The sequence below is a fragment of the Dendrobates tinctorius genome, unplaced genomic scaffold, assembly GCF_039654945.1.
Source record: "Dendrobates tinctorius isolate UK_male_01 unplaced genomic scaffold, ASM3965494v1 ptg000011l, whole genome shotgun sequence".
NCBI lineage: Eukaryota > Metazoa > Chordata > Amphibia > Anura > Dendrobatidae > Dendrobates > Dendrobates tinctorius.
This window is the reverse complement of record NW_027361679.1, coordinates 116527052-116554090: the sequence shown is the minus strand read 5'-3', so window position 1 is coordinate 116554090 and position 27039 is coordinate 116527052. Positions and strand designations below refer to the sequence as shown.

At 46.2% G+C, this 27039-nt stretch overlaps 1 protein-coding gene and 1 long non-coding RNA gene across 10 annotated transcripts in view; one reads left to right on the top strand and one right to left on the bottom strand.

The window, feature by feature from the left end:
- Window positions 1-27039, bottom strand: part of LOC141049867 (uncharacterized) — a 192469-nt gene that overhangs the window by 47902 nt on the left and 117528 nt on the right. The window contains exon 5 of one of the 2 annotated variants that reach the window (XR_012220458.1): window positions 23389-23575. The exons of the other annotated variant lie outside the window; for it this stretch is intronic. This is a non-coding gene — a long non-coding RNA (uncharacterized lncRNA). Of the gene's footprint in view, window positions 1-23388; window positions 23576-27039 lie in introns of those variants that run through there. 2 annotated transcript variants of the gene reach the window in all.
- Window positions 1-27039, top strand: part of LOC141049826 (ADAMTS-like protein 5) — a 289658-nt gene that overhangs the window by 179374 nt on the left and 83245 nt on the right. For 7 of the 8 annotated variants that reach the window (XM_073546644.1, XM_073546637.1, XM_073546662.1 and 4 more), the window contains one exon: window positions 23172-23255. The exons of the other annotated variant lie outside the window; for it this stretch is intronic. In XM_073546644.1, coding sequence (XP_073402745.1) covers window positions 23172-23255 — 84 coding nt within the window. The remainder of the gene's footprint in view (window positions 1-23171; window positions 23256-27039) is intronic. 8 annotated transcript variants of the gene reach the window in all.

Here is a 27039-nt window from a genome sequence, read left to right as displayed (position 1 = left end):
TATACCGCTATTTCTCTGCCGTATCGGAGCATGATGAGTTGTGGTATGTGTTAAAGGGGCGCTCTTTCGCCCAGGGCACATGAAAACCTGCAGCCAGCCCTCCCCCCCCACAAATTTAGCCAAATAACCCCCATTTTTCAGTGCGTAACTTGTATTATGAAGTTAATTAAGGTTGACAAGCTTAAGTAAGGAGAATTGATGCTTTTGGCATTCAAATGGGCACTGTAGGTGTGTTTCCTGTCCTCCTCTCACTGCCGACTTTTATTCCCCATTGACTTACATTGGGTTTCGTGTTTCGGGACGACCCCGACTTTTCCCTATAATCGGACGATCTTGCTCGACCCGACTTTTGGAAAAGTCGGGTTTCACGAAACGAAACGCGACCCTAAAAAACCAAAAGTCGCTCAACTCTACAAAAAATTATGTTTGCAGGTCTAACAGATAGAAAGAGGAGAGCTTTTCCGGTTATACCAGCTATAAAAGCTCTGATTAAAAAGGAATGGGAGAAGCAGGACCAGAGAGGTTATCTCCCCTCGGCCTCAAAAAGAAGGTATCCCTTCAGCGATGAGGAATTATCAATGTGGTCTAAGGTCCCGAAAGTCGACGCAGCAGTCGCCTCCGCCTCAAGACAGTCGGCCTTACCAGTGGAAGATGCAGGGGTTCTAAAAGACCCACTGGACCGAAAAGCTGATGCTTCACTAAAAAGAGCATGGGAGGCAGCTACGGGCATGTTTAAACCGGCAATAGCTAGTACGTGCACGGCTCGGTCTATGCTGGTCTGGATTGATCAACTAGACCAGCAAATAGACCAGAAAATTTCCAAAGACAAGCTACGAGCCGCTATACCACTGATCCGTGGCGCAGCAGCATATATAGCAGATGCTTCTGCTGATTCACTGCGCATGGCAGCCAGAACAGCTGGCTTACTTAATAATGCCAGACGTAGCCTATGGCTCAAACGCTGGAAAAGTGACACCCAATCCAAGGCAAAGCTTTGTGCCATACCTTGTGAGGGTGAGTTTTTGTTTGGGAAAACTTTAGATGAAATCCTTACCAAAGGAAAGGAAAAAAGGGTTCCCTAAACCCTCTCTTCCATTTTATAGGAGAGCGTTTAGGAGACGACCATTTGGCAGAGGGAGACCAGCAGAAAATCAAAATCGCTGGGCCACGAAGGAAGAAAAAGGCAAAGGTGCCATGTATAGAGGAACCTCCTTCCGCAGGGATAGGAGCTAAAGAGCCAGTCCCTCCAGTAGGAGGGAGACTAAAATTTTTTCTTCAGGAATGGAAGAAAGTTACGGCCAGCCCTTGGGTCCTGGACATTATCAGGGAGGGGTTAAAATTAGAATTCCATCACGTACCCCGTAACTCAGTCATTATAACATCCCTTAGCTCGCCAATCCAACAGCGGGCCCTAGAGACTGAGATTCTTAGTTTACTGGACAAAAAAGTTTTGGTCCATGTGCCTAAAGGACAGGAAGGGAGAGGATTTTACTCCCCTCTCTTTCTGATACCTAAACCAGATGGCTCATTCAGGACTATAATCAACCTGAGGAAGCTAAATTCATTTATAATAAATCATAAATTTAAGATGGAATCCATTAGATCAGCAATTAAGCTCCTTTTCCCCAATTGTATGATGGCGGGCCTGGATCTGAAAGATGCCTATTATCATCTTCCAATCCATTACAGATTCCAGAAATACCTCAGAGTGGCGGGCTTCCTCAGAGGCACCATACAACATCTCCAGCTCACAGCCATGCCATTCAGCCTTTCCATCGCACCAAGGGTCTTTACAAAGGTGATGCTGGAAGTGATGGCTTTCTTACACCAGAAGGACACTCTGATTGTACCCTATTTGGATGATTTTTAATAAATAATAGGGAATTCAACTCGACAATGTAACAAACGAGTGGCTGATGCAATCTTGTCCCTGCAGGCTCTTGGCTGGATAATAAACTTCAAGAAGTCCAGAATCGAATCACAGTCAGTTGAGTCCTTCCTGGGTCTCCAACTAGAATCCATAAGCCAAAAATGTCTGCTGCCACAGGTAAAAATTACAGCAATTAAAACGAAAGTCAGGTTAGCCACACATATCCTTAAGGGAGGCAATGTCCCTCCTGGGGTCCCTTACTTCCTGCATTCCGGCAGTTCGGTGGGCCCAGTTCCACACAAGGGAATTGCAGCATCAAATTCTCTTAGAAGAAATCCACGACCGGGGGAATTTGACAAAGAAAATTACTTTTTCTCAGACGGTCCTAACCTCCCTAGCATGGTGGCTAGAGGAGGACAGCTTATCAGGAGGATTGCCATGGGTAATAACACCCTCCCGTATAATTACTACTGACGCTAGCCCCACAGGATGTGGAGCTCATATGGGAAGCACCATCGCCCAAGGCCTGTGGGATATAAGTGAGGATCAGGATTCTTCAAACTTAAAAGAACTGAAAGCAGTTAGTCATGCATTATATCATTTTCTTCCACAGTTACGAGGGGAAAACGTGAGGATACTTTCAGACAACACCACAGTGGTCGCATATCTGAACAGGCAAGGCGGGACTCGATCAGTCACATTAATGTCTTCCGCAAGAAAGATCTTGTCCTTAGCCGAAAAACATTTTTTGTCTCTCTCGGCCCTTCACATAAGAGGGAGAGACAATTCGGAAGCAGACTTCCTAAGCCCCCATACGCTACGGCAAGGAGAGTGGTGCCTGAGTCGGAGAATATTCACACGTATTGTGTCAATATGGGGTCTTCCCCAAATAGATCTCTTCGCCACCAGGGAGAACAGGCAGGTGTGAAGATTCGCCTCTCTAAATATCACAGACGGTCCGGAAATTCTGGATGCCCTCCAAACCCCATGGCAGTTCAAGCTGGCATACACATTTCCCCCAATCATACTACTACCGCAGGTGATCAGGAAGATCAGGACGGAGAAGGCACGAGTTATCTTGATAGCGCCATTCTGGCCCAGGAGGCCATGGTTCTCTTGTCTCCAAGCAATGTCAGTGACCGACCCTTGGGTGCTTCCTTCAACCCCCAAGCTCCTCTCGCAGGGGCCATTCTTCCATCCTCAAGTGGACAATCTCCACTTGACGGCTTGGAACTTGAAAGGGAGATGTTGAGAGCAAGAGGATTCTCGGAGAGGTTAGTCAATACTCTCCTACAGAGCCGAAAATTGACTACGACAAAAATTTACACCAGGGTATGGAGGAAATTCCTAGAGTTTCACACAGCTCCTCCTGATTCTAGAGAGATTCCGATAACATCAATCCTAGAGTTTCTACAAGAAGGGAAAGATTTAGGACTATCTGTTAACACTCTAAAAGTCCAGGTATCGGCTCTAGGGGCCCTCTATAGTTATAATGTGGCAGGCAATAGATGGATAGCCAGATTCATTTCGGCCTGTGAGCGGAGTGAACCGGTACACATACCCAGGGTTCCTCCGTGGGACTTAAAACTGGTACTAGAGGCCCTTACATGTCCTCCCTTTGAATCATTAGACTCAATATCCCTTAAGCACCCATCTCTCAAGACAGCATTATTAGTTGCACTAACCTCAGCTAGAAGGGTTAGCGACATACAAGCACTCTCAATAGAACCCCCTTTTCTGTTGACATTCCAGGATCAGCTAATATTAAAACCAGACCCCTCATACCTACCAAAAGTAGCGGGGAAGTTTCATAGGTCACAGGAGATCCACCTCCCCTCATTTTTTAGTAACCCTTCTACCCCAGAAGAAAAGTTTCATACGCTAGACGTTAGAAGAGCAGTATTACAATACATCGAGAGGTTTAGCAGCTGGAGGAAGAGTAGGGCTCTATTTATTTCCTTTCAGGGCCAAAAGAAGGGATATGATGTCACAAGGGGTACCCTGTCTCGGTGGATCAGAGACACGATCAGTCTGGCATAATCCGTGAGCAATGAACATAGTAACATAGTAACATAGTTATTAAGGTTGAAGGGAGACTTTAAGTCCATCTAGTTCAACCCATATCCTATCCTAACTTGCCCTAACACGTTGATCCAGAGGAAGGCAAAAAAAACCCATGTGGCAACAGTAACCTTCACATTGGGGAAAAAAATTCCTTCCCGACTCCACATACGGCAATCAGACTAGCTCCCTGGATCAACGCAATATTAAGGAAACTAGTGTATGTAGTGTATGAAGATCCTCCGGAGGGTATCAAAGCACACTCCGCCAGAGCTATGGCTTCCTCTTGGGCAGAGAGGGGAGACGTCGCAATCGAGTCAATATGTAAGTCTGCAACTTGGTCTACGCCCTCTACCTTTTATAACCACTATAGGCTTGATTTATCATGCTCATCTGATCTAACCTTTGGTAGAGCGGTCCTCGGTAGAGTTGAGCGACTTGTTTTTTTAGGGTCGAGTTTCGTTTCGTGAAACCCGACTTTTCCAAAAGTCGGGTCGAGCAAGATCGGCCGATTATAGGGAAAAGTCGGGGTCGTCCCGAAACACGAAACCCAATGTAAGTCAATGGGGAATAAAAGTCGGCAGTGAGAGGAGGACAGGAAACACACCTACAGTGCCCATTTGAATGCCAAAAGCATCAATTCTTCTTACTTAAGCTTGTCAACCTTAATTAACTTCATAATACAAGTTACGCACTGAAAAATGGGGGTTATTTGGCTAAAGTTGTGGGGGGGTAGGGCTGGCTCCAGGTTTTCATGTGCCCTGGGCGAAAGAGCGCCCCTTTAACACATACCACAACTCATCATGCTCCGATACGGCAGAGAAATAGCGGTATAGTACAATGAAAAATACTTCACTTTTTACATCTCATGACGAGGCCCATCTATTTCTCCATACAGAATCATTGGTCCCATATAATGTTTGAAACAGTATATGATGAGCTCCACATAATGCTACAGTATATGTTGGTCCCCATGGATGAAGCTCCACTGTCTTATGGGCCCAAATAATGCTCCAAACATAATGGGCCCCATTTCTAATGCTCTAGTGTATAATGGGCCCTGTAAATGCTGCTCCAGTGTCTGATGTCCACCTTTGGAATGTTCCAGTGTATGGTGGGCCCCATCTATCATTCTCCAGAGTATAGTGCTCCCCAAAAATTGCTGTCCCAACATTGAAAACAATCAAATAAGTCTCCTCGCTAGGGAATCCCTGTACTAGTCTGGACTCCTCGTCGTCCCCATCTTCCATCTCACTGCACAGTATTTCAACCTTGCAAGTGCTGTGATCCTGAGCAAGCAGGGGGGGCCCACTCGTTGGCGACGGCACTGGCACAGGGCCCCTGATAGTACGGTGGTGTGTCTGATGGCGGGTGGGCCGAACCTGCACTTTCATCTGCAGCTTCCTCTTTGTCACCGTGTAAGATGGAACTGTATATGGGAAGGGTAACCTGAGTTTCATCAGGGTCAGATTCAGGCCGTGTAGCGTGCGAGGGGAATGTAGTGGTCTGGGTCAATGTACCAGCAGATTCATCGAGCAGTGGCTGGGCATCAGTGCACTTGTGTCGCCCCCAGGAGTATGGTCGCCACAGTGGCATTACCTTCCTCCTAGGGAGTGTGATGTCATGCTTGGGAGCAACGAAGGATCTCTCTAGCAGGTTAACTGATTGGGCGGCATTATTCCTACGAGTCATGACCCTCCAAACAGCGTTCATGAAGGCAAAGTGTTTGTTTTACGTGGGCAGTATGGTTGCAAAGCTGAACCTTAAAGGAATGTCCAGAAGGGCACCACCAGGAGTGGAGCCTATGGTTAAATTCGACTCCACCTGGGAAACCTCAACCATGCCAGCTACAGAAAAGATGCACACATTGCAAGCTTAATTCCGTTAACGAACGAGACTCCGTCATGCTCCGCGGTCCGAGTACGGCTTACTAGAGGGACACGTGAGGCTCTGGCACATGAGATTGGCCAATAACTGGTGTGTCATGCCCTTACATGTCCGTGGCTGCATGTGCGCTACACTGAAAAGGCCAGCGTTTGTCGCTTACAGGTGCAGATAACCCGCTGAACAACGTTAGTGATGGGGATCACTGATTACAATTATTACCCGCGAACGATGATTTCCCAGTAAGTGCAGGTCAACCGCAGTTCCGGAATTAGGCCTAACCGTCATTCCTGAAAAAATGAAAAACCTACGTGTGCAAACCACAGGTGCTGTAGCTTGCTTAACAGCTCGCCAGCCGTTCTCACGCCCAGTATGGATTACACGTGATTGCACAAAGGTGAGAAAGGGTACCGTATCCCCGGATAACATGTATGGATAGCGTACACATTCAAAATATATGTCTATACATCAGGAGGCAGGCTCAGACGGTGTAAGGCCCAGTATGGCTTGCACGTGATTGCACAAAGGTGAGAAAGGGTACCGTATCCCCGGATAACATGTATGGATAGCGTACACATTCAAAATATATGTCTATACATCAGGAGGCAGGCTCAGACGGTGTTAGGCCCAGTATGGATTGCACGTGATTGCACAAAGTTGAGAAAGGGTACCGTATCCCCAGATAACATGTATGGATAGCGTACACATTCAAAATATATGTCTATACATCAGGAGGCAGGCTCAGACGGTGTTAGGCCCAGTATGAATTGCACGTGATTGCACAAAGGTGAGAAAGGGTACCGTATCCCCGGATAACATGTATGGATAGCGTTCAAAATATATGTCTATACATCAGGAGGCAGGCTGTCATGGTCCAGTCCGGAGTTTATCTTCTGCTGTCTTCACTCCGGACTGGTCATGCGGGGGTTAATCTCCTCAGCCTCGTTCTGGAGCTAGCTGGGCTATTTCAATCCCTCACAGCCTGCTGACCAGTGTTAGTGATAGCTCAAGCTTGCAGTTTAGAGCCGCTGACCCTTGTACCCTGGTGATCCTCCTGCCTTGGACTGATATTCACGTGTATGACCCGGACTGATTTCTGACCCCGTCTCTTGGTATTCCTTTCTGCTGTTACGTTCCCTCTCTGGCATCTGACTCCCTGGCTTGTACCCCGACCACGTATTTCGTCTCACGTTTTGGACCCTGTGCTCATGTTCTGGCTTTCTGACTCTCGGCTTTGGTATTTTGACTACGTGTATTGCTGCTCCTTCTGGTACGTCTGCTCCTGTTAGTTTCTGACTCGGTTCGTCTGACTATTCTCTCTCGTTACCTGTGGCACCTGTGCTGTTGCTCAGGGTTGCTGCTCTTAGTGTATAACCTCTGTTCCCTCACCAGCTCCCCCTGGTGGAGGTTTCACTACACAGGCTCAGACGGTGTCAGGCACAGTATGGATTTGACGGCCCAGACTACACAGCGGAGGAGCAGGGAGAGGTAAAGATTGCAAATGCTGGGGCCCTGCCCAAGCAAGGGGGGCCCACTCGTGGGCGTCGGTACTGGCACTGGGCCCCTCATAGTACGGCGGTGTGTCTGACGGCGGATGTGCACCACCACCGTCAGAGACACTTGATTGCACTATGAGGGACCCTGTGCCAGTGCCCGCGCCCAAGAGTCGGCCTACCCACCTGTCCAGGGCAACGGCACTCGCACGGTGTCGTGCGCTAGGTGGTGACCCCGGCCATGGGGGGGGAGGCAGCACAGTTAGGGAGTTTTAGAAAGTGGCATATGTTGATGTTGGACATTCAGCTGATGCAAAAGGCAAAATAGGTCAAGTCCCAGGAAGAGGTGGACCAAAGCAAGCCATTTTTCTGTCACCCTATGTGTCATCAGGGGAAGGTGGGACAAAATCCTTGGAAACCCATGCATGGTTCATTTTAATGAAGGTTAGATCATCCACATTTTGGGTTGACAGACGGGTTCTTATTTCTGTCAGGATTGATCCAGTTGCACTGAAGACTCTTTCCGATAGCACACTTGCAGCTGGGCAAGCGAGCTCCTGTAAGGCATATTGTGCCAACTCAGGCCAGGTGTCCAGTTTAGCGGCCCAATAGTCAAAGGGGAATGACCTGTGTGGGAGAACATCGATATGGGAGGAAAAGTAGTTTGTAACCATAGTTGACAACTGCTGTCTCCTGTCACTTTCCATCGATGCAGTATTACCAGTTGTGTGAGCGGTACTTGAAAAATCAGTCCACAACATTGTCATGAAACCCCTGTCTCCAACGCCACTTCTGCTGTGTGCACCATGAACACCTCTGCCAAGCTGCCCCCGGCCCGTACGGCTCGTGTGAGAACCATCACCGCTGCTGTGTGCTGGGAATGCCTCAAGCAACCGATTTACCAGAGTTGCTTGTTTATTAGCCAATATTAGGTCAAGGTTCTCCTGTGGCATGATGTTTTGTAATTTGCCTTTATAGCGTGAATCCAGGATGCTGGCCAACCAGTAGTCGTCATCGTTCATCATTTTGGCAATGCGGGGGTCCCTTTTTAGGATCTGCAAGGCATAATCTGACATGTGGGCCAATGTTCCCGGTGTCAATGATGCACTGCGAGTGCTGGTTGGAGGAGCACTTTCTGGCAAATCCACATCCCTCCAATCACGTACAAACCCTGTACCAGACCTTGCCACGCCAACATTTTCACTTGCCCCACGAGATGCATCCTCCTCCCCTAAGTAATCATCCCCATCATCATCCTCCTCCTCCTCTTCTTCCTCCACCTCATCCAGGAGAGGTCCCTGAGCAGACAATGGCTGAATGTCATCAAGGATTCCCTCCTCCTCTTTCTCCTCATCAACATTGGCTGCAGACGCCTGCTCCTTAAGGTGCATCAAAGTTTGCATGAGCAGACGCATAAGTGGGATGCTCATGCTTAGGATGGCGTCATCTGCGCTTACCAGCTGTGTGCATTCCTCAAAACACTGAAGGACTTTACAGAGGTCTTTCAGCTTCGACCACTGCACACCTGTCAACTCCATGTCTGCTCTCAAAGTGCCTGGCCGTGTATCCTCCCACAAATGCATTATGGCCTGCCTCTGCTCGCACAGCCGCTCCACCATGTGCAGGGTGGAGTTCCACCTTGTTGCAATGTCGATAATGAGGCGGTGGTTGGGAAGGTGGAGCAATCGCTGCAGCTTCTGCATACGAACAGAGTGTACAGGCGACCGGCGGATGTGCGCGCACAGTCTTCGCACCTTCTGGAGCAGGGCTGTTAACTCTGGATAATTTTTGAGGAAGCACTGCACCACCAGGTTCAAGGTGTGAGCCAAGCAAGGTATGTGGCTGAGTTTTGAAAGGGCTATGGCTGCCACAAAATTACGGCCGTTATCACCAACTACCTTGCCTGCCTCAAGATGTACACTGCCCAGCCATGACTCAGTTTGTCGTTTCAAGTACTCGGCCAGCACCTCGGCGGTGTGTCTGTCGCCCAAACACATCATCTGCAACACAGCCTGCTGACGCTTTCCACTAGCTGCTCGATAGGGGGACACCTCGTGTGCAACAGTGGCAGCTGCAGATGGAGTGCTCGTACGACTGCGCTCTGTGGACGAGCTTTCGCTTCTGGAGGAGGAGGAGGAGGGTCGAACGCCTACAGCCAACTGTTTCCTATACCGTGGGCTAGGCAGCACTGTCCCACCACCGCTGTCCCCTGTGGACCCTGCATCCACCACATTAACCCAGTGCGCAGTGATGGACACGTAACGGCCCTGGCCATGCCGACTGGACCATGCATCAGTTGTGAGGTGCACCTTTCCACTCACTGACTGCTTGAGTGCATGGACAATGCGGTCTTTTACATGATGGTGGAGGGCTGGGATGGCTTTGCGAGAGAAGTGGCGACTGGGTAGGTCATAGTGTGGTACTGCATAGGCCATGAGTTCGCGCCGCGGAAAGCTGCGCTTTCCACTAACCGATAGGGCATCATCTCAAACGAGATTTGTTTGGTAATGTGGGCGTTCAAACCCAGTGTACGCGGATGAGAGACTGAGTACTTTCTTGACCTACTCATAGTGTCTGGGAGGGTGAGCTGGACTTGAGAGCTGCATATGGTGGAAGTAGCGGTGGACAGGGCGGACTGAGAGAGGGTTGATGGTGGTGATGGAGTTGGTGTTCTTTCTGATGGCCTAGATTCAGTATTTCGTTGATATAACAGTGGGATTCCCTGACTGCTGTGGCCTTGCAACGACACCTCAACATTTGCTGCTGTGCTAACTGGTGGGCTTACAGTGGGGGAAACAATGTAGCGTTGCTGACTACCTTCTTTGTGATCAGTTGCACATGTGGCACTTGAGGTTTGGTGTTGTGTCCACGCTTGCAAGTGCATGGTGGTTAAATGTCTAAGCATGCAACTGGTATTCAAATTTTTCAGATTTTTCCCTCGGCTAAAGGTCTTTGCGCACTTCTTACAGATAACCTTGGCCTGATCATGAGGATTTTGTTCAAAAAACTGCCACACTGCACTCTTCCTACTTTGGCAGACATTTTGCGGCCTAGCACGCTGTGATCTTTTGACCCTCTGGACAAGCTGTCCAGCAACTCTTTTGATTTTTGGAACCTGTCTTTGGAGTGCTCCGGGCCTGCCAGATAACAGCTGTTGCGATGTCGATGTCTGCTGTGGATGCTCCTCATCTGAGCTATTGGAAGCAGCACCCTCTTCCCCCAATGGATGCCAATCTGGGTCAACTGGGTCATCCATCACCACCGTCCGGTGTACGTAAAATTGTCAAGCTCCGTGTTTTTTAAGTATACGGACTGACACACGCTGTCTCTCTATAGTTTTGAATGTGATCAAACAGCAAATATATTTAACTGTTTGAAAGCTAGACAAAACTAGTAGGTGCAGGTCTGTAAGAACGGAACATGTCCTCGACTTATTCTCACAGAGTGACACACAGATAGCTTCACTGTGGCTGTGATAACAGCCGTTACACGGTACTGTGTGAGGAGCGTACACCGCTGTATGGTGTGAAAAAATGCACGCTCAGTACCTCAGCAGGACAAAAAAAAAATTGGGATTGCTTTTAAAAAAGCAGTTTGCAGAGCAGTGGGTAAACAGCAATGCAGCTGTCAGGAAGCCTTAGAAGGCAGCCTAACAAACAACACCGCTGATCCACCACAATATAGCCTCCCCTTGCACTGCACACACAGTGACTGGTGTGTTGTACAGGCAAAATCGCTAGCAGCAGAAGCAGTTTTTTTTTCTTCTTCCCTGCCTAACGCTCTCCCTACAGAATCAGCAGCAGCAACCTCTCCCTATGCTAAGATCGGCAGAAGTAAGATGGCGGTCGGCGTGCACGCCCTTTTATAACCCCTGTGACGCCCACCAAAGCAAGCCAATCACTTGCATGCCCTTCTGAAAGATGGTGGTGACCCCTGCCTATGTCATCACGTTGCCCACAGTGTCCGTGGATCCTGATTGGCTGAAAAAGAGCACAAAACAAACTTTTGAAACGCGACTTTGGCGCGTAAGTTGCCGACCTCGTGGCCGACCTCATCCTAGGGTCGGGTTTCGTTTCATGAAAACCGACTTTGCCAAAAGTCGGCGACTTTTGAAATTTTTCGACCCGTTTCGCTCAACTCTAGTCCTCGGCACGGTGGTCCCTCCCAGGTGAAGGTCTCTGAAAGTCTCTCCAAGTGGGTGCTGTCGTGGCGAAGAGTAAAAAGCCGGATTACTTACCGGTAATGCTCTTTTAATGAGTCCACGACAGCACCCGTTCACTAACCCTCCCTGGAAGTTAACATATTGTATATACACCTTCTTAGATGAAAAATTAATAAATTTTGAATGCTAAATAATATAATGGCCTAATAATTGGCGGTCCTCTGGGTACTCTGAAATCCAACTGAGGAGGAGAGGCGGATCACCCTCTTTTATCTCTGTAGGCTTCCTGTTCCTATGGGCGGATCCCTCTCTCCAAGTGGGTGCTGTCGTGGACTCATTAAAAGAGCATTACCGGTAAGTAATCCGGCTTATCTCGGATACCGTTTTTTCCTGTACTGGAAATACCAGGACATCTGAAACCGGCCTAAGAAAGCCCTTTTTTGCTTCCAGTGGGTTAGAATATGCACAAAACCAATTAGCTTGGGTTCTCAGTTTGTGTCAACTTGTGGGAAATACTCCATTCATTATATAGAGTCAATCCTTGGGGATGGTGAGAAAATTACTCTCCTCCCAGGGTCCACCCATGGGAGGGTTCTTCATTGCACATACATACCGTCCCATTACTCCTTCAACAATGTATCTGATATATTTCACATATTATATGAATTTTTGAGGTAGCAGCCATATGCTCCCACTAAGCAAATACCTATATAGAAAAGAAATACCATAAATACAAAAAATTAACAATACAATGAATACCACGTGCCAAATATATAACCCAAAAAAGTATTCAAAAGAAATATGTATGCAAAATAATCCTTTATTAACCCCTTAACCCCCAAGGGTGGCTTGCACGTTCATGACCAGGCCAATTTTTACAATTCTGACCACTGTCCCTTTATGAGGTAATAACTCTGAAATGCTCCAATGGATCCTGGTGATTCTGACATGTTTTCTCGTGACATACTGTACTTTATGTTAGTGGTAAAATTTCATTCAAATAACTTGCGTTTATTTGTTAAAAAAACGGAAATTTGGCGAAAATTTTTAAAATTTAGCAATTTTCCAACTTTGAATTTTTATGCCCTTAAATCACAGAGGTACGTCACTCAATCTTAAAAAGTAACATTTCCCACATGTTTACTTTACATCAGCACAATTTTGGAACCAAAATTTTTTTTGTTAGGAAGTTATAAGGGTTAAAAGTTGACCAGCGATTTCTCATTTTTGCAACACCATTTTATTTTTACGGACCACATCACATTTGAAGCCACTTTGAGGGGTCTATATGATAGAAAATACCCAAAAGTGACACCATTCTAAAAACTGCACCCCTTAAGGTGCTCAAAACCACATTCAAGAAGTTTATTAACCCTTCAGGTGCGTCACAGGAATTTTTTGAATATTTAAAAAAAAAAAATGAACATTTAACTTTTTTTCACAAAAAAATACTTCAGATTCAATTTTTTTTATTTTACCAAGGGTAACAGGAGAAATTGGACTGCAAAAGTTATTGTGCAGTTTGTCCTGAGTACGCTGATGCCTGATATGTGGGGGGAACCACTGTTTTGGCGCACGGCATAGCTCAGTAGGGAAGGAGCGCCGTTTGACTTTTTCAATGCAAAATTGGCTGGAATTCAGATTGGACGCCATGTCACGTTTGGAGAGCCCCTTATGTACCTAAAACAGTGGAAACCCCCCACAAGTGACCCCATGTTGGAAACTAGACCCCTAGAATTTTTTTTTTAAATTTATTTAGCAATTTTTTTTTTTTTTTAATTATTTTTACACTTTTTTTTAACCTTATTACATTGTCCCAGGGGGGACATACGTGTCATGTGACAAATCGCTGATCTGTCACAGGCACTGCACAGGCTTTCCTCATGCCTGCGCTTTGCAGGCACTGAGGAAGCCAGCTCCCTGCAGGCCCCCGAAGGTCCCCGTCGCCATCTTGGATCCGGGGACCTGCAGGGATGGAGCCCCCCGCAGCAGCGCTGCACATTGCGCTGCTGTGGGGGGCTCAGGGAAGCACGGAGGGAGCCGCCTCCCTGTCGATGATTCCCTTTAACCCCCGGTACACCGCGATCGTGTTTGATCGTGGTGTGCAAGGGGTTAACGTGTCGGGGACACATTGTTCCGGGTGTCAGCTGTGATAATCAGCTGACACCCGGCCGCGATCATCGGCGCTCACCACGTGGGCGCCGCTGATCGCTGTGACGTACTATCCCATCCCTGGGAATTAAGTCCCAGGGCACATGGACGGGATAGTACGTCACATGACAGAAGGGGGTTAAAATATATAAAACATGATTACACAACAATTCATAATTAAAACATGAAATCACAAAACAAGGGAGGAGAGTAAAAAATTAAATATAAAATCAAAATGTATGTAGGGAGCAGGATATGTCAACTAAATTGTCAAATGGAAGATAAAGCAAAAAATGAAATTTGAAAATAAAGGACAAAATTAATTGAGACTGATGAATTTAATTATTCACTGAAGGAAAAGTAGAAATTAACAAAGTGCACAGTGCAAAAAAAATTTATATATTATGTAAATACTGTAGGGATTCGCTCTGGTAGGTAATGGCAGGGCTGCAGTAACGAGTTAACAGAAAATAAGGGAAAAACATAAATATACTCCAGCTTGGAGAACCACTGATCCCAGACTCACCCCTTGCACGGGACGGGCTTAACTAAGCAGCTGCCAGGTCCTGCGGCATCCGCCAGGTGCCATTCCCAGGGTTGTTGAGAGTCTTGCTGCTATAGTCCTGCATCACGGGGATTGTGTATGCAAGTTCAGGCTAAGTCCAGCCGAGTTCCTGTAACATCCAGACACACACTCATCATGTGCCAAATACCAACCTCCATTACATAGCCCATAACCCCTCCCACCGGTGAGGTAGACATCACATGGGCTGATCACGTGTCCATGACATCATCGCAGGTCCTGTCTTTAGGGAAAAACCCGGCCAAACATTAATCTGCTGAGAGAAATGTATCTCCCATCCAGTAAAACACCCTTTACTGTACCACATACCTCCCTCCTATGTTCAACCCTAGAGGGGTGGACACATGACATACAGTGAACTCTGGACAGGGCATCTGCATTCCCCTGTAGTCTGCCTGCTCGATGCTCTACTGAAAATTTAAAATTTTGCAGGGACAGGAACCACCTGGTGACTTGGGCATTCCTCTCCTTAGCTTAACTCATCCACTTAAGAGGGGAATGATCTGTCACCAACCGAAATGTTCTCCCCAGCAAATAGTAGCGCAATGACACCAGTGCCCACTTGATGGCCAGGCACTCTCTCTCCACAATACTGTACCTGGGTACAGCTGGGGTAAACGTCCGGCTTAGGAAACTAACGGGATGCTCTTCCCCGTTAATCTCCTGAGACAGCACGGCACCGAGCCCCATCTCAGAGGCATCAGTCTGCACAACGAACTCTCTTTTGAAATTTGGAGTGATCAGGATTGTTGTACCACACCGTACCTCTTTTAAATTTATAAAGGCCCCCTCTAACTGATCATTCCAGTGGACCATCACAGATTTCCTTCCTTTTAAGCAGTCTGTTAAAGGCGCGGACAGGGTTGCAAAGTTGGGAATGAACCGCCTGTAATATCCCACCAAGCCTAAAAAGGCTTTCACCTGTTTTGTTGTGAGAGGACGGGGCCAGTTCTGAATTGCCTCCACTTTGTTTACTTGAGGCTTGAGAACTCCTCTCCCAATGGTGTAACCCAAGTACAGAGCTTCCTCCAACCCTATGGAACACTTCTTTGGGTTGGCAGTTAGCCCTGCTTTTTCGCAGAGAGTCTATCACTGCCTGTACTTTTGCTAAGTGACTTTCCCAGTCGGTGATGCACACAATACTATCGTCTAGATAGGCTGAGGCATAGCGGTGATGGGGATGGAGAACAATATCCATTAATCTCTGGAACGTTGCTGGTGCGCCATGCAACCCAAAGGGTGACACGTTATACTGGAACAGCCCCTCGGGCGTTCCAAAAGCCATTTTTTCCTTCGCCGCCTCTGTTAGGGGTACCTGCCAATCACCTTTTGTGAGGTCCAGAGTAGTAAAATACTGTGGCTGCCCAAATTGCTCTATCAACTCGTCAACCAGGGGCATGGGGTAGGCGTCAAACTTTGAAATGTCATTAAGCTTTCTAAAATCATTACAGAATCTTAGAGACCCATCAGGCTTGGGTATTAGGACTATTGGGCTGGCCCACTCACTTTGGGACTCTTCTATGACCCCTAACTGTAGCATAGTTTTCACCTCTTCCGAGATGGCTTGTCGCCGGGCCTCAGGCACCCGATATGGCTTTAGTCGGACTTTGGTCTGTGGCTCCGTGACAATGTCATGTTGGATTAAGGAGGTGCATCTGGGGAGCTCCGAAAAAACATCTGTATTTCGGCTAATGAACTCCCGGACCTCCTGAACCTGTCTAGGAGACAAAGTATCTGCAATTTTAACTGCGGCTTGGGCTTCCCCTGCCTCGCCTCGAGGTAGTGGAGCCTTCTCCATCTGAAACGCAGGCAGCAGAGTATCCCTACAAGGTTTTCTCTATCTTTCCATGGTTTAAGCAAATTAACATGGTAAACCAATCCTGGCTGGTGTACCTTGTAGTCTACTGGCCCCATCTTTTCCATGATCTCATAGGGTCCCTGCCACCTTGCAAGGAATTTGCTATCTACGGTAGGCACAAGTACCAACATCCAATCCCCAGGGCTAAAGGTTCTTACCCGAGCCTCCCGGTTATAGACCCAACTCTGTGACTGTTGTGCTGCCTCCATATGTTCCCGGAGTAAGGTTAGGACTGTCTCCATTGTTTCTTGCATTTTTGCAACATGTTCTATCGCACTTTTGTGGGGGGTTGGTTGGTTCTCCCAGGCCTCTTTGGCTATATCGAGTAAGCCCCGTGGATGTCTGCCGTACAATAGTTCAAAGGGCGAGAACCCCGTAGATGCCTGAGGCACCTCCCGCACTGCAAACAACAAACATGGCAATTTAGAGATCCCAGTCCTTCCCATCTTTGGAAACTACCTTTTTTTAACATGCTTTTCAGCGTCTTATTGAACCTTTGTACCAGACAGTCTGTTTGGGGATGATAGACCGATGTGTGCAACTGCTTAACATTTAGTAAACGGCAGAGTTCCTTCATAATTTTTTACATAAAGGGGGTTCCCTGGTCTGTTAAAATCTCTTGAGGAATTTCCACCCGCGAAAACATATCCATGAGTTCCTTTTCTATAAGCTTAGCTGATGTGTGGCGCAGAGGAATGGCCTCAGGATATCGGGTAGCATAATCTAGAACTACCAGGATGTGTTGGTGTCCCCTTGCTGACTTATTGAGAGGCCCCACCAAATCCATTGCCACTCTCTCGAAGGGTACCTCTATAATTGGCAAAGGCACCAAAGGACTCCAAAAGTGAGACTGGGGACTGGTTACCTGGCACACTGGACAGGAACTACAGTAGCGTTTAACTTCATGGATCCGTAGCCAGTAGAACTGCTGCAGAATTCGGTCTAGGGTTTTCTTTTGGCCCAAATGCCCATCAAATACATGTGCATGCGCTAAGTCCATTACCAGCCTACGATATGTCTGAGGTACGAGTAACTGTTCTACCAGTTCCCCACATATTTTCACCACTCGGTACAACAAATCTTGGCGTAGCTCAAAGCATGGCAGCACTGTAGCTGCCCCAGGTTGTTGGGGTTTCCCATTGACAAACAGTACATTTTCTCTGGCTCAGGCCAAAGTAGGGTCTTGGAGTTGCGCCGTACCAAAATTGTCACCTGACACATTCAAGTTTGACAACTCGGGTCCCGGCGGCAAGTCTTTCTCCTCTCCAGCCAATACTTCTATGGGAGAACTCTTCCACTCGTCCACCGAAGGGAAGATTACCCCTACCGCCAGCACTTCTTCCTCCGGGCCACCAGGTTCATGCTCTACTTCTGAAGAATATAACCTGGTTGCCTCTGGTGTCGGCAGTTGCTCCGTGGGTGAGACAACAGATGGCCACAGCATAGAAAATAAAGGAAAGTCTCTTCCAATTATCACCTCATAATGCAAATTAGTCACAACCCCCACCTCGTGGCACCACCTCCCCTCTGGCGTGCTGATCACCACAAGTGCGGTGGGATAGTCTTTTAAGTCCCCATGTATCCACAACACCCCAATTTTCCGACCCGTATTCTCGCTGGTTTATATCCAGCTGGCTTGTACTAGGGTTACAAGACTCCCTGAGTCCAATAGGGCCACAGCCAGGGTGCCCTCCACTTCAACCTGCCACAAATGTTCCATATTGGGACCTTTCGGGGTGCCCATTGCACACATCGGTTCGGAATAGTGAGACTGGCGGTACCCAAAGTTGGTGTCCATGGGCTCAGCCTGGTGGGGGCAATCAGCTCTCATATGCCCTGGTTCCTGGCACTGCCAGCAGATTATGGGGCTCCTTACTTCCCCAAATAAGCCCTGAGAGGCCTTCCTGGGCTCCGCTCGCTGAACCAGGGCTGGAGACTTGGGGAACCTTCCTGTTACCTTCCGGGGAGTCCCACCCTGTAGCTCTTTGGTAGCCCCATACCTTTCTATGAGGTCTATCATTTGCATGGCATTAGTAGGGGATGCCTGTCCGACCCTTGTCTGGAGCGAGTGAGGCAAAGCGGTCCAGCATGCGGTCCAGCATGGCCGTGGGGGACAACACCTAAGGCTGTAACCACTTTCGTAACAGGTGCAAGAGGTCATAATACTGGGACCGAGCCGGCTTGGAGGGGTAAACTCACACTGGTGTACCCTCTGGGCCCGAACTAACACATTTACCTCAAGACGTGCCAGTATCTCACCTTTGATGACTGTGTAGTCCGCCCTTTGCTCCATGGGTAGGTCCTGATATGCTTTTAAAGGTCTTGGGGCCAGAAACGGAGTGATGATTTCTGCCCACTGGTCCCGGGGTAGCTTCTTTCTCTCAGCGACTCCTTCGAACATCTCCAGGTACGCCTCCACATCGCCCGACTTCTCCATTTTGGGAACCGCTGTGCGAACCGCTTTCCGGACATCATGGATTCCCCGGTTAGTTCCTTTTGTCTGTGCTGTCGTGATATGCTGTATCAACAGCTGATTGGTTTCCCGCTGCTGCTGCATAGCCTGCTGTTGCATGGCCTTCTGCTTCTGCTGCCGCACGGCCTCCTGCTGCTGCTGCATGGCCTCCTGTTGCTGCATAGCCTGCTGCTGCTATGTAGCCTGCTGCTGCATAGCCTGCTGCTGCATAGCCTGCTGCTGCTGTCGCATGGCCTCTATGAGCATTTTGACCGTGGCCTCCATTTCTGAAAAGTTCCCCGCCTGGGTCTGTGCCACTTGTTTCACCCAGGACATAGGCTGGGGTACAGATCAAAAATAAGCAAAAACAGCCTGGCCTCACTGCGTTTGCCCGAATCCAGTCCACCATTTGTATGGATTCGCTCTGTTAGGTAATGGCATGGCTGCATAACGAGGCAACACACAGGCTTAAAGTCTAATTTCAGTGGTTTAATGTCACTTTGCAAACCGCAGGTTAACAGAAAATAAGGGAAAAACATAAATGTACTTCAGCTTGGATAACCACTGATCCCAGACTCACCCCTTGCATGGGATGGGCTTAACTAAGCAGCTGCCAGGCCCTGCGGCATTCGCCAGGTGCCATTCCCAGGGTTGTTGAGAGTCTTGCTGCTATAGTCCTGCAGCACGGGGATCGTGTATACAAGTTCAGGCTAAGTCCAGCCAAGTTCCTGTAACTTCCAGACACACACTCACCATCTGCCAAATACCAACCTCCATTACATAGCCCATAACCCCTCCCACCGATGAGGTAGACATCACATGGGCTGATCACGTGACCACGACATCATCGCAGGTCCTGTCTTTAGGGAAAAACCCAGCCAGACAATCTACTGGGAGAAATGTATCTCCCATCCAGTAAAACAGCCTTTTCTGTACCACAATACCAATGTGGCTAATGTAATATATAAAGAGTATGAATGAACATAAGGCAGATATATGGCTTAGATATTAGATAATCAGAAAGGTAAATCTATAATAGAAATTTGTATTAATCACCAAGCAAAGTGCATAGTGCAGAAATAGCCTTGCAGCCTATATAACCAGCAGTGCAACATCATGATTTATAAAAGAATATAGTTGTCAAAAGAAATCCATTGTGAAAGCTCAAAACTAACCAAGATGACACACCACTGCCCCCATACACCACTCCAACACGCGTTTCACTTTTGCTTCTTCAGGGAGTCATTGCATACATTGTGATTTTATATTTTGTTTCTTACCCTCCCCCTTGTTTTGTGATATCATGTTTTAATTATGAATTGTTGTGTAATAATATATATATATATTAATAAAGGATTATTTTGCATACAGTGGGTACGGAAAGTATTCAGACCCCTTTAAATTTTTCACTCTTTGTTTCATTGCAGCCATTTGGCACATTCAAAAAAGTTCATTTTTTTTCTCATTAATGTACACTCTGCACCCCATCTTGACTGAAAAAAAACAAATGTAGAAATTTTTGCAAAATTATTAAAAAAGAAAAAATGAAATATCACATGGTCATAAATATTCAGACCCTTTGCTCAGACACTCATATTTAAGTTACCTACTGTCCATTTCCTTGTGATCCTCCTTGAGTTGGTTCTAGTCCTTCATTGAAGTCCCGTTGTGTTTAATAAAACTGATAGGACTTGATTTGTAAAGGAACATACCTGTCTATATAAGATCTCACAGCTCACAGTGCATGTCAGACCAAATGAGAATCATGGGGTCAAGTGAACTGGCCAAGGAGCTCAGAGACAGAATTGTAGCAAAGCACACATTTGGCCAAGGTTACAAAAGAATTCTGCAGTACTCAAGGTTCCTAAGAGCACGGTGGCCACCATAATCCTTAAATGGAAGAAGTTTGGGACCACCAGAAGTCTTCCTAGACTTGGTGGTCCAGCCAAACTGAGCAATTGTGGGAGAAGAGCCTTGGTGAGAGAGGTAAAAAGAACCCCAAAATCACTGTGGCTGAGCTCCACAGACGCATTAGGGAGATGGGAGAAAGTTCCACAAAGTCAACTATCACTGCAGCCCTCCATCAGTCGGTCCTTTATGGCAGAGTGGCCCAACGGAAGCCTCTCCTCAGTGCAAGACATACGAGTTTGCTAAAAACACATGAAGGACTCCCAGACTATGAGAAATAAGATTCTCTGGTCTGATGAGATGAAGATAGAAGTTTTTGGTCATAATTCTAAGCGGTATGTGTGCAGAAAACCAGGCACTGCTCATTACCTGCCCAACACAATCTCAACAGTGAAACATGGTGGTGGCAGCATCATGCTATGGGGGTGTTGTTTTCAGCTGCAGGGACAGGATGACTGGTTGCAATTGAGGGAAACATGAATGCGGCCAAGTACAGAGGTATCCTGGATGAAAACCTCTTCCAGAGTGCTCTGGACCTCAGACTTGGCCAAAGGTTCACCTTCCAACAAGACAATGAGCCGAAGCACAAATCTAAAATAACAAAGGAGTGGCTTCAGAACAACTCTGTGACCATTCTTGACTTGCCCCGCCAGAGCCCTGACCTAAATATATTAAACATCTCTGGAGAGACCTGAAAATGGCTGTGTGAAACACTTGTTGCATCAATCGCAAGAAGACTCATGGCTGTACTAGCTCAGAAGGGTGGTTCTACTCATTACTGAGCAAAAGGTCTGAATACTTATGACCATGTGGTATTTCAGTTTTCTTTTTTAATAAATTTGCAAAAATTTCTACATTTCTGTTTTTTTCAGTCAAGAGTGTATACACATAAATGAGAAAAAAATGAACTTTTTTAAATTTACCAAATGGCTGCGATGAAACAAAGAGTGAAAAATTTAAAGGGGTCTGAATACTTTCCATACCCACTGTACATATTTCTTTGAATACTTTTCGGGTCATATATGGTCTCATTAGACTACACTCGGATTTTACATAGTAAAGGTATTGTGTCAGGTGTCAAAAATGAAAGTCATGCGCCTATTGTGTTCTTCCAAGCAGGATGAGAGACACATTGACATTTTGTATGGATCATTAGACATTCTGGAGTCAGTGGAAGATATGAGGACTTAGACAAAACAAATTTTATGCAATACATATGTTACAGTGGACTATCTTCACTACATGCAATATTAGTGTTTCCTACATACTTTTTAAAGGGAATCTGTGACCTATTTTTAGCCCTATCAGCTTCCGGCACCGCCATCAGGGGCTTATTTACAGCAGTCGGTAATGTTGTAGATAAGCCCCTGATGAAACCTGGTAGATAAGAAAATCAAGTTAGATTATACCCACCTGGGGGGCGCGGGCGGTTGCGATGGGTGTCGCGATCCGGTCCAGCGCCTCCCATCTTCATGAAATGACGTCCTCCTTCTTACTTCTGCCTCGGCTCCTGCGCAGGCGTATTTTATCCGCCCTGTTGAGGGCAAAGTAAAATACTGTAGTGCGCAGGCACCGGGAAAGGTCAGAGAGGGCCTGCGCTCTGCAGTACTTTACTAGGGCAGATAAAGTACGCCTGTGCCGGAGCCACTACAGAAGTAAGAAGGAGGATGGCAACATATGAAGATGGGAGGCGCCGGACAGAACCGCAACACCCATCGGACCGGACGCCGGGGTGAGTATAATCTAACTTGTTTTTCAGGTTACATTGGGGGCTTATCTACAGCATTACAGAATGCTGTAGATAAGCCCCTGATGGCAGTGCCAGCAGCTGGTAGGGCTAAAATGGGGTGACAGATTCCCTTTAAAATATACACAAAGTGGCCAACCCCTAAGTGCATGTTCTGAGAGTTAGACCGGGATCACACTTGCTAGGAATATGGCAGAGTCTCGCATGTTAATACCAGGCACTGCCGCCGAAACTCAGTATTGCTATATGGCCGCACGCTCTGCTCCTGAGTGCTGGCGGCAGTGCCGGGTATTAACATGCGAGACTCAGCCGTATTCCTCGCAAGTGTGATCCCGGCCTTAATCAGATGAAAACAGGAACAATAATATCTAGACACTAGAGCTATGAAAAACTGTTAAAATGTTCTGATGGTGTAAGGCTGTGTGCACACGATGCAGATTTGCAGCTGATCCGCAGCGGATTTTACCGCGCAGAAACGTTGCATAATCCGCATTGTGATGTACAGTAGCCTTAAAATCAATGAAAAAAAAAAAAAAACACGGTGCAGACGCTGCGGATTTTTCCGAGCGGTTTTTCCGCGGTACAAAATCCGCAGCATGTTACTTCTTTTGTGCGGTTTTCCATCTCCCCTGTCACCAAATCCGCAGGTGGAAAACCGCAGTGGAAAACCGCACAAAAAACGCATGAAAAATGGAAGAAATCAGCAGGAAAAATGCAGGTCATTTGACCTGCGGATTTCTTCCATTCTGCGCGGAAAAATCCGCAGGGCTAAAAAGTCCGTCTGCACTCAGCCTAAAACAATCTTATGGGACAATTCCTCCAAGATGCAGTTTATCTTATTTTTTCTGCAGCAGTCTATTACACTGGCCAAAAAAGAATAGAACATTTCTCTACAAAATGATAGCATATTTTCAGGCTGGATACAGAAATGTAAAGCATTTAAAGACTGATTTGCATTCAATATATTTTATTATCTAAATTTAATATTTTGTATTATATTAGGAATCTTTGGCTACATAAACGTGACAAGTATTCCTACTGGTGCAATGCACATTAAAGTGACAGATCGGAGTCGAAACATTTTAGGTAAAGTGAAGAATACTGCGCATATTGTTGCAAATACCAATGTTTTTAAAATGAAAACAATTAAAAGTGGTTTTCTCGTATTCTAAAAAGGGTAAAATCACAAAAAGTGCTTGTAAAAACAAGAAACGTTTCTATTTACCATATATTAAAAAATACTCTCCGTTCTCAAGAATGGAGAAACTTTGCAAGTGCTGTTCTTAAGCTGGACTCCGAGATTCCTCTACTTGCAGCATGGGAGCGTGCACAATTCGCACTAGTGGTATAGCCTCGCTACTAACCTGAACTGTCAATCTGTCAGGAAGTAGGTGAATGGTGGACTCCTGAAAACACATAGTGAGACAGCTTCAACTCTTTTCTCTTGCATCTGAAATTTTCCATCATCATTCCATTTTATTTTTGTTCCAAATATTGGTTTGCAAGTAACACTCTGAAACTGTAAATTCTCATAGAATCATAGAATGTTAAAGTTAAAGTGGATCTCCAGGGTCATCTTGTCCAACCCCCTGAAAGAGAACTTGCCACCTCTCGTGACAGCCTGTTTTACTAATTGATCACCCTCACTGTCAAAAGTTTTTTCTAATATCTAATCTGTATCTTCTCCCTTTCAGTTTCGTTCCATTGCTTCTCATGTTTCCATGTGCAAATGAAAATGTGACATCCCTTCAGATATTTGTAGACAGCTATTAAGTCTACTCTTAGGCTACTTTCACACTTGTGTTTTTTTGCGCTGCGCACACAGTGCAAATGCACATAAAAACCGCATCGTGCGTTTTTATGCGTGTTTTGTATTCTTGCGCATGGTTCTTTTTACAAAACGCATGCTTTTTTTGCGCTGACGTCGTCTGCGCTCCCATAGACTATAATGTGCTTTTGGGTGAATTTTGTGCGCATTGCGTGCGCATGCGTTTTTTTGAGCCAGGTCAGATGCACACAAAATGCAGCAGGATGCATTTTGTGTGCCCGGGCGCACACTACAAAAAAACGCATGCGCATACAAACGCATGCCTATGCGCACCCATGTTAAGTATAGGAAAATAAAATGCATGCGTTTTTTTGCCCAAAAACACAGCGCAAAAAAACGCAAGTGTGAAACCAGCCTTAGCCTTCTTTATTGCAAGACATACATTCCCATATCTTTTAACACAGGGGTCTCAAATACGTAGCCCGTGGGCCACATGCGGCCCCTGAGGCTGCTTCATGTGGCCCGCAGGCAAAGTGGTGTGTGATTGCTGTATGTGTGTGTGTGGTATTTACTGGGTGTGTGTGGGTATTACTGTGTGTGGGGGAATTTACTGTGTGTGGGGGAATTTACTGTGTGGAGAGTATTCACTGTGTGTATGAGAGTATTTACTGCCATGGGGAAATATTTACTGTGTGGGTGAGGTATTTACGGTAGTGGGGGGAGGTATTTACCGTGTGGGTGAGGTATTTACTGTGTTGGGAAGGTATTTATGGCCGTTGTGATGATCCATTTTTGGATCTGTGGCAGATCTGGTCCTCAGAGTAAAACTTTTTTCCTTTAAGCCATCAGGGGTTAATGTCAGTCCCCCCAGGGGCCTGCTGGTGTAATTACATTGCTGCTGGGTATGCTGATGTCTGTGGTGACCATTCCCACCATCCTTCAAAAGGTCACCTGATGCATCAGCTGACTGTTGGTGATAAAGTTCCTCTTTGGAGACCAACCTTTACAGAAGCAGCTCTCTGGTGTTTAGAGTCCTGTTGCTGTGCTATCTGTGGTGTGGAGTTTGCAGCGGTGTGCACAAGCTAAGTGATGTTTGTTGCCTTGTTCCTTTGTTGCTTGTGCATTTCCCTATTGGTATTGAGTTCCCCTCACTCACATTTTGTGTCATTTTGTTAATTTGCTTTGTGGTGCAGTTTACGTTGTTCACCTCCTGGGGTGGGGGTTGGGGGTCTAGCTCAGGGCTAAACAGGAGATAGGGACAGGTCGGTGACTTGGGCCTCCCTACCTTCAAGGATTCCCCCAGGTTAAGGAAAGATAGGGCCCCCCCTAGCCTTAGGGGCAGTTCAGGGGCCCAGGTTTCTCATCTTCTGTTTTCCCATTACTGCCCTGTGACAGCCATGTGGGTGAGGTATTTACTGTGTGGGTAAGGTATTTACTGCCATGGGGGAGGTATTTACTCTGTGTGGGGTATTTACTGTGTATGTGGGGGAGGTATTTACTTTCTGAGGGGTATTTACTGCTTTGGAGGAGGTATTTACTCTGTGGGGGGTATTTATTGTGTACGTGGGGGAGGTATTTACTGTCTGAGGGTATTTACTGTGTGTGGGGGAGACTTACTGTAACGGACCTGGAAAATATTTACTGTGATGTGGATATTTAGTGTAACGTGTTTGAGGAAGATTTAATGTAACAGGGGGTATTTAGTGTAGAATAAATATAACTTATATTAGTTACCCGAAAAATCTAACACCTAATTTGTGAAAAATAGAACCATCACCAATAAAATGCAGTACAGACAAACACAAGGGAAAAGTAAGGGGGCAGTGCCTCACCCTGCTTAGCCATTGTACTATCCCTGCCTTGCCATGAAGGTTGGCACCCTTAATTGCGTAAGTGGCACTCCCGCTCTCCGCTTGTGCAATTATAGGGTGCTAACCTCCGAGGCAAGGCAGGGATAGTACAGTGGCTAAGCAGGGTGAGGCACTGCCCCCTTACTTTTTCCTTGTGTTTGTCTGTATTGCATTTTGGTGGTAGTGGTTCTATTTTTCTCATATTAGATGTTACATTTTTAGACTAACTAATAAAGGTTATATTTTATTCTATCCTATAAAGCACAGAGTCTCTACGGTGAAAAAAGTGTGTTAAATAATACTTGTACTATAATAATATCCTTTAAATGTGAATTCCTTGTCTTTGTCACACCAAAGCAAGCCAGGTTTCCTGCTACATGCGTGGAAAACCTTACATTTGCCAAATTGAATTATATCTGGATCATTGCTCATTTTCATTCACCAGAGACTGATGCCAATGATTTTTTTCACTTTGACAACTTGACTGTTCCTGCTTCCTAAAAAGGGATGTTTTTTGAAAAGCTTGATAAAAAGCTTTTGCAGTTGGTTACTCATTTTGATAATAGTAAACCTGTTGCAGAAAAAAAAAAAAAAAATGTTTCACTACTAGCTGAGCATGCCTGTTTTTGTTACCTAAATATATAATTTTTGGACACCTTGGAAAAATGTTTTTGCTTCTTTATTAAGAAAAAACTCTTGAAATTCCCTAAACAGCACCATTTTTACATTACCCCCGTGTAAAAAACAGCCACGCCTTTTTCCCTTTAACTGTTTGTGTATAAACACCAACATGGAAGCCATTTGCCCTGAAGAAGGGATAATTTGGTAAGTAACATGTGTGGGCAATATGAAAATCAAGCCTGAAACCAGATAAATAGGTGAGAAGTTGACTCAATTTTTGCTTTGTGTGTGACACCCTAAGCATGGAGAACAGAAAGAGGCAAAGAGAACTGTCTGAGGACTTGAGAACTAAAATTGGTGAACAATGTCAACAATCTCAAGATTATTCTCTGTTCTTTTGTGTTGTTCCAATAAACACAAAGGAAATAAACATACTGTATGTATAACAAAACATAATTGCAATTGCAATAATTTTCTGGGAGAAATACTTCATTTTTTGGAACAATTTCAAGGGTTCTAACACCTATAATTTAATGTCAATTCTTTCTGCCGGATTCAAAATCGCAGCTTTTCCGCAGTTGAAAATCCGCAGCATGTGCACAGCGGAATGTAAATCCCATAGACTTACATT